Source organism: Antrostomus carolinensis, unplaced genomic scaffold (assembly GCF_000700745.2).
Source record: "Antrostomus carolinensis isolate BGI_N321 unplaced genomic scaffold, ASM70074v2 scaffold24722, whole genome shotgun sequence".
NCBI lineage: Eukaryota > Metazoa > Chordata > Aves > Caprimulgiformes > Caprimulgidae > Antrostomus > Antrostomus carolinensis.
Genome location: NW_010298328.1, coordinates 23,151 through 31,417, shown reverse-complemented (window position 1 = coordinate 31,417; position 8,267 = coordinate 23,151). Strand labels below are relative to the sequence as shown.

Below are 8,267 nucleotides of genomic sequence, written 5' to 3'. Positions count from 1 at the left end.
GGCACGGGGAGGGACGGGAGCCTGAGCGGGAACAAAGGAGCCGCCCTCAGCATCTTCAGTGGGAGCTGGGAGACGGAAAGGGGGAAAAGGGGGAAAGGGAGGAAATGGCAGAAAAGGGAGAAAAAGGGGGAAAGGGGGAAAGAAAGAGAGAAAGAGAGAAAGAAAGAAAGAAAGAAAGAAAAAGAAAGAAAGAAAGAAAGAAAGAAAGAAAGAAAGAAAGAAAAAGAAAGAAAGAAAGAAAGAAAGAAAGAAAGAAAGAAAGAAAGAAAGAAAGAAAGAAAGAAAGAAAGAAAGAAAGAAAGAAAGAAAGCATGTTCACCTAGCATCGCTAGGTGAACATGCTGTAGATTTGCTCATTCTGCTGATTTTCTGTGCAATTGCATCCTAGGTTTTCATTCCCTCTACACCTTTGGAAGGAGCTCACTATGACAGGGCAGAGTCTGAAGGCTTTATCTGAACCGAATTTTGAAGACAATGAGATCAGCATCAACGTTGGAGGCTTTAAGAAAAAGATGAGATCCAACACTTTATTAAGGTTCCCCGAGACCAGGCTGGGCAAACTGCTGAGCTGCCACTCAAAGGAGTCGATACTGGAGCTCTGCGATGACTATGATGACACCAAGAATGAATTTTATTTTGACAGGAACCCCGAGCTCTTTCCTTACGTGCTACATTTTTATAACACTGGCAAGCTCCATGTGATGGGTGAACTCTGTGTGTTTTCTTTCAGCCAGGAGATTGAATACTGGGGAATCAATGAATTCTTTATAGACTCCTGCTGCAGTTATAGCTACCATGGGAGGAAAATGGAGCCAGACCAAGAGAAATGGGAGGAACAAAGTGACCAGGAAAGTACCACATCTTCTTTTGATGAGATTTTGGCATTCTACAACGATGCCTCTAAATTTGACAAACAACCCTTTGGAAACATCAGGAGGCAGCTCTGGCTTGCTTTGGATAATCCTGGGTACTCAGTCTTAAGCCGAATCTTCAGTGTCCTTTCAATAGTGGTGGTGCTGGGCTCCATCGTGACCATGTGCCTGAACAGCCTCCCAGACTTTCAGATTGTTGACAGCAATGGGAACCCCGAGGAAGACCCTCGCTTTGAAATCGTGGAACACTTTGGTATTGCATGGTTCACTTTTGAACTGGTGGCAAGGTTTGCAGTAGCTCCTGACTTTTTAAAATTTTTCAAGCATGCCCTGAATTTGATTGATCTAATGTCCATCCTTCCATTTTATATTACCCTAATTGTCAACTTGGTGGTGGAAAGTAGCCCGACTTTAGCAAATTTAGGCAGGGTTGCACAAGTCCTGAGACTCATGAGGATCTTTCGCATCTTAAAGCTTGCTAGACACTCCACAGGGCTCAGGTCTCTTGGAGCCACCCTGAAGTATAGCTACAGAGAGGTGGGGCTTCTTTTACTTTACCTTTCTGTTGGCATCTCCATTTTCTCAGTAGTGGCTTACACCATTGAGAAAGAAGAGAATGAGGGGTTAGCCACCATCCCTGCTTGTTGGTGGTGGGCCACTGTTAGCATGACCACAGTTGGCTACGGGGATGTCGTGCCAGGGAGCACTGCTGGCAAGTTGACAGCATCTGCATGCATCCTAGCCGGTATCCTAGTGGTAGTGCTTCCCATTACGCTAATCTTCAATAAATTCTCCCACTTTTATAGGCGTCAGAAGCAGTTAGAGAGTGCCATGAGAAGCTGTGATTTTGGTGATGGCATGAAAGAAGTTCCATCAGTCAACTTAAGGGACTATTACGCTTATAAAGTTAAATCCCTTATGGCCAGTCTTACCAATATGAGCAGGAGTACCCCCAGTGAGCTGAGCCTGAATGATTCACTGCGTTAGTGTACAAGTTTGACAGCAGTTTGCATGAGAGCTACCAAGAGCTATGTTTATAAATGTTTTCCTATTTGTCTTCTCTTTTCCTAGAGGATAGCGTTGCTGACACTGCACTAAGTTTGCACTTGAGCAACTAAGGACATTTCTATTACAAATTGACAGTTTGCACATTTTTGTTGTGTTGCATAGGTAAATGCTGACTTTTCCATACAAATGTTACCACTTCCATGACATTAGTGCTGGCTGTATAGTGATGGTCTGTTACTTTGTGCATTTCCTCATCTGAGCGAAGAAATGAACGTACCCAAGAGGAATAAAAATTCTCAGCTGTGACACGAGTAACGAAAAAAGTCACCCATCGCCTATACTGGTATCTGTACTAAGTATAGGACTTGCCATGCATTTTACAACAATGTAAAACAATCACCTGTGAATCACTGACACGGGAACACTCTTCCCCATCTTTCTGACCAGTAATTCTGATCGTCACATGTCTGAAAACACCTCTGAGCTTCACATTTCAGTGGAAGTTTGTGACTTTTGAGCATGTGTGTTAAAAACTGGGTGTTCTTGTACTGAAATGTTATGTATGGTAATATTTTTCAGAAGCTCCTAAGCATAGACCTACCTCTCCTTCCAAGATTAGGTCAATACTGAGCCCTCTGAAGAAGCCCACCCCTCATTTTCAGATTGTGGCATATTCAAAGACTACATTTCCACAAGTGACTTTAGGTTTGGAGGCCCATGAAGACACCTCAGGTTCCCATTTCCAGAAGTGATCTGCACGCAGCTTGGTTCCAGTGAAGCTGAAGATATGATGTACTTCAGTCTGTCAAAATGGTTCTGAGATCAGACACAGAAAAACGTGGTTTTTCAGGAAGCTCCAATGAAAAACCTGGATTTGTTTAATGAAGGAAAATATTCCCACATGAAGAGTACAGGCAGCATTTTAGGAACTGACATTCATACACTGCAAAAAGACTAATTATAAAGATACCATATGTGATGCTGAGATATAAAATCTAATTTTATCAGGAAAGCTTGAGAGCAGGTGTTGATGGCAGACAATTCCATTAAGCTTTCTGCCAAGGAAACTCTAAAGAAAAAAAAACAACCCTGTAAGTCACATTTTCCCTCAGAAAAGAACTCACAGCTTACAGCTAAGGAAGAGTACAAGGGCCTAAGAAAGGAAAATATAAAAAGAGCTTAATACTGCACTCAGTGTGGGCAGATCCTCCTACCTGCTTCTGTGATGTAGTTGATTTAAATCCTTTCAAGGGCTGGCCTGTACTTTTTTTTTTCTTTTTTTAAAAAAACACATGAGAGAGCAGATCATCTGGGTTTTCAAGAATAATCATGAATCTGCATAAACTCTTATTTTAAGTGCTCAGTCTCTTTCCTTACGCAATTGTACAGAGATCAAACACTTGTAGCCAACAGGCAGAAGCCACTGCTTCCCTCTCTATACTTCTAGGGATCTGTGCTATAAAGCAAACTACTGGCACTCGGTGGGCAGAACAGCATTTCTCTTCAGATCTTGCTGCTTTGCCATCCCATTTATTACATATAATGTTCCAATTAACTATTTTTAATTTTTTCTTGTTTTACTTGTAAAGACTAGAGAGGTTCAGAAAATAAATTTAAAGAAGTTAAAAGAGAAATTAAAACACTAAAGCTAAAATTGCCATGTTTGTAAACCACATGAGGAGTGGCCCGCCTGGCAGAATAAAGCAAATATGGTATGAATAGGTAATTCCCTTTTTTTAGGCTATCAGAGGTTGCTGTCTGGTCTGGAGTTTTTGATGTTGTTACTGTATGATCTTCACCTAAACCCAGAAGGCTGAGCACCCAAGATCAGATTCCTGTATGCTCAGTGATCTATCACAGAACATACAGTGCGAAATAGCTTCCCGCCAACGCGCCATTTCCTTTGAACACCCTCCCCTCACATCAGTTAGTAGTTGATTTAGGCTTTGAAGTGTGTGGGAAACAGGTCCTTTCTAACCTTACCAAATAAAACTCTTGGAGATTTCAACATATCCTGCACAAGTTATAAAGTCAGTAGGCAAGACATTGCTTGCAGTCCCTGAAAATCAAAGATCCATATACATGGCCTGAAGGTAGACCTAGATAACCCAAATTAGGTGTCCAAACTTGAAATATTTTGCTAAGGTTTTAACTTCTGGAGGGCTGCTTCAAGTTCTCTGCTGGGTCACAGGCATAAATTCAATAGTCTTGTCCCTGATTCATTCTGCATGGCTGTAAACTGTCGTACACCTAAAAACACCCACCTAAAACACAGCACAGCACTAGGTTGCCTGTTGGATTGAAATACCATGAAAGAAAGAAGGGAAGGAAGAGATGGGCTTGCACACCACATACACTCCAGTTGGGTTACATGCTGCAAGGGTGCCAAACTCTCCTGCTGATATCAAGGACACTGCAAGTCCTCCCTAGGTCTGTTGGCTGGGGGCCTTCAGAGAATCCAGCTCCAAGCAATGGTTCTGTCTCAGTTTCGCAAGCAGTAGATTCGCAGAGTTGAAAACCAGTGACATTCAGAGCAGTTATTTGAAGAGACCTGTAAACTTGCCAAAGAGTCACAAATTCCCTCAGCCGTTGCTAGTTTAGCATTGCAAAGGTTGGATCCAAGCTTTGCAACACACCATTTCAATAACCTATAGCTTATCTTACGTTCTAGATTTACTGTTATTTATAGGGCTGATTCTCTGTCATTTCTGCGAGTATTGAATGGAATGTATCCAAATTGTGTTTTACTAAAGAAAATTAAATACCCCAAGGAATTATGACTTTTATTGCACTGGTTGAAAGGAATTTTCATTATTGCTTTTTTATATAAGTGCTTTGGATCAAAGACACTAAATAAATAAAGTACTGAAATTTAATATGTTCTTATTATCATGACAATGACTTTAACAGTACACAGGAATTCCCTTCATAAACTTAACTAACTCCATGTTAAAAGTAGTCAGATTTTTGCTCCCCCTTCCTCCAGAAGAGCATTACAGAGCTGAGCTTCTTTCCAAGGCTTGTGCAATTTTTAGCGTAGTTTTATATATGGCTCCTTTACATCAGTTTTTTTCTCATGCCACCACTGTTCTTTAGCTTAAAAATTGCATTTTCCGCTTAGTGTTTGCATGCATGGTGTATTTATAGACAGCAACCATATGCCCTTATGTGCTTATTTTCACAGGATTATACCTGCCAAGCTTCCTTCTAGTTTTCTTTTTGCGAGTCATGTTCCCCTGACCATCCTAGGGGATGTAGCCTTTTTTTCTGCATTCCCTCTGCTTAGATTTAATCTGTTTGAGCCGGTGTTGCACAGTATTGTATCGCTTTGTACAGCAGTTTTAATATTTGCTTATGACTAACAGAATTTTTCACTGCAGAGGATAACAGTTGTTCCAATTTAAGTAATGTTGTTGTCTTAGCTCCACAAAAATATCAGGTATGATATTTTTATATCATATATATAATATGAGGCACACCCTTCCTGCCATTTTATGAAGTAACCTCTATTCTAGGACTCAGTCCAGTAAGTGCTGAGAATCTTAATCTCCCATTAAATAAAAGTTACAGAAAAATATTTACACTTTGAAGGAAAAATTCAATCTCTCCAAAGCCTCAATGAGAAGAAGAGGTGGTGTACTTTTTGAGTAGTCAGTACTTTTGCCAGACTTCTTCAATCAGTGTTCTGTAAGAGCAGGGCAGCTCTATTTCCATAGAACAGCGGGTCAGAAATGAAGGACGAGAGGACCAACTGTCTGCTTTCTCCAGTGTTTGAAACTTGAAAATTGTTGTGGTTTAGAAACCTGCTTACTATGGACATGCAGTTTAATGGAGAACACTGGACTTGCCATGTGCTCCTCCTGCCTTGTGATGGTCACCTTCCTGGCACCAATGAAAACATTTCACCTACTCTTTTTTGGCTGAGTGCTTTGAATTGCTTAAATGAGGATTATGGTAATATTTCAAACGAGGCAACTTTATTGTGAGGAATAAACTGTTAGAGAATCTTGATTTCTAGCACAAATCTAGGCTATTATGAGAGTTGGAGATGTCCTTGAGAAGCAATATGCTACATTATTTCCCTGATATGTAAAATCTATATATAGACTGTGATTAAGCTTTTTATGTATGTTCAGATTTTGTATAATTGCCTGGTTTATTATTCACTGTCTTTCATCAATTGCTAATTCTCTCTTCCCTGCAGACTACTTTATCCATTTTGAAAGCAGACTGTTTTTTCCTTACATATTATATATAGCATGAGCTACTTCATATTGCAAACTTAAAAACAAAGAACTTTGCATTTAATTTTCCAACTTTAATACCTCCAGTATTTGTACCTTTTTGTACAGAACCTTATGAGACTGTAGGGAACTACTGTATCTGGTGCTCTTTGTACTGCGTTTCTTGTCCCAACAGTGTATAACACACTCAAGAACTCAGCTTTGTGCCACAAAATGGAAATTAAATGCATAAAAAAAGTATACTTCACCAAAGATTAAGAAATTATTTAAGTTTCAGGATATTCTGTCTATACACTATAATCAAAGAGAAGCCTGGATCTCATTAAGAAGATAGGTTTCTTTTAAACATTTACATCAGGCTAGATTTCTATTTTTAGAAATACTTTTAATTGGTGGTTTTAGTGGGGAACCCACATTTTTCAGTTGAGCAAATAATGCAAGCTCCTTGTTCTCTGCCTCACAGATCAGGGACTAAGCAACATACCAATAGCACTTGTAGGTGCTAAATCAACTTGACATGACCTTTCATCTCTTCCACAACAACCCCCATCCTTAGAGGCCCAGCTGTGCACATATAAGCAGCAGAAAGCCCCTGGAGTATCTGCTTTCACTGTGCTAGTTATCCATTTCCTCTCACAATACTCCTGACTTTAATCTACCTTTGATGGTACTTTCAAACAACATTCAACATTCAACCCACAGTCACCACTCATATCCCTCAGCGAGGTGGTATGCCAGAACTATTCTTTTCTCATCAGGTTATTCTGGGTTTTGTTTTTTTTTTGGTTGGGGGGGGGTTGTTTTTTTCCAATTTATGCACCTGGCTTTCCATTAAGTTATATCAGAAAATAATTTGATGTCCCATAACTGCCCCACTATTTAGGCAGGGCTAGAAGAATATTCCCATCCAGTTTCTGAAGCATTTCTTATAGATTCTGCCTTTTTCCTTTAAAAAAAAAAAGAAGAAAAAATGATGCTTCTCACCTGATAATAATTTACTGGGTTAACAATGCAACAACAGGCAATACAGTATTCAAAGCAACACTTCTCTGCTTAGTTGATTCAGAGACAGCCATAATGGCTGTGCCTTCAGAGCAGTCATTGAGTTTGTTAAGAAACATCACCCTCATTAAGGATTGTGGATCTCTTCACCTCTCATATATGAAATTATGGGTCGTCAACTGGAAAAGGCAGCCTTCTAGCAGTTTAGAAAGTGTCTCCTAAGACAGCGTGACACTGCTGGCAAAGGTCTGACTCTGGTATTTATTTCTCCTGCTAGTACAGAGGGTGGAGATTTGTCTCACAGGTGTTGAGACTCAGACTGACCTCCCACTGGAAACTGCAGAAATTTCTTTGCCTGACATCACCTCACCCTTTACACACAACCCTAAATCACTTAAGTCCTCACTTGGATAAATGCATGGGAGACAGTGGCACAAATCCAATACTTCAGCTTCACGTAACTGTAGAAGAAACATCAGCACCTCCCACTCTTTTTTTTCTTTCAGGGTACCAATGGGGTTTGGCTTCTCACTGAACCCTGTTGAGAAATAAATAGGGCTATGTTCATCAGGGATTGGACAAAGTCTGCTATATATCTGCCAGTTTCTTCTATATATCTAAAGCACCCTAAGAGAGCTGCCCATTTCAGACACACAGTCCAACATCTGCTTGTGGTCACTACACGTGCGTGGTGCACGTCTGTGTAGTTCTGAGCAGACTATTCCACCCATTACACTGCTGACCTTCAAAGAAAACTTTTAATCACATTTGGTAGATGAGTGGTACTCAGACATCACAGTTTGCTTACCAGCTGCCACTGCTCTGCCCATCTTAAGTCCTGTACCTCTTGCTTCAGCCTCTCTATCAGTTTGCCATATCCTGATGTGGCTACTCCTGCAGCCCCCATGACATATGATGAAAGGGTGATGTGGTGGGGTCGTACCATAGCAAAATGAGTAGCTAGAGTTCTGGACTTAGAAATGTCGATCCCAACTTTCAGTGGAAATCGTCCTTTTAAATTACTACACTATTTTTGAACTTCATGTTCTGTCTCATTCTAGGAAATGTTCTGAACATCGACACCATAGCATAGGCCTTTTAATAACCAGCCATTTAACTACCAAATAAATTCTAATTTATT

General features: G+C 40.3%; 1 protein-coding gene across 1 annotated transcript; it reads left to right on the top strand.

Annotated features, from left to right (window-relative positions):
- Positions 1 to 395: 395 nt before the first annotated feature.
- KCNS2 (potassium voltage-gated channel modifier subfamily S member 2) lies at positions 396 to 2,203 on the top strand. Its single transcript, XM_010162419.1, has one exon. The coding sequence runs from the start codon at positions 426 to 428 to the stop codon at positions 1,857 to 1,859; it is 1,434 nt and encodes a 477-aa protein (XP_010160721.1). The 5' UTR covers positions 396 to 425; the 3' UTR covers positions 1,860 to 2,203.
- Positions 2,204 to 8,267: the final 6,064 nt, after the last annotated feature.

Excerpts from the sequence above, each read along its gene's own strand:
- KCNS2 (XM_010162419.1), top strand. The coding sequence starts at position 426 with ATGACAGGGCAGAGTCTGAAGGCTTTATCTGAACCGAATTTTGAAGAC.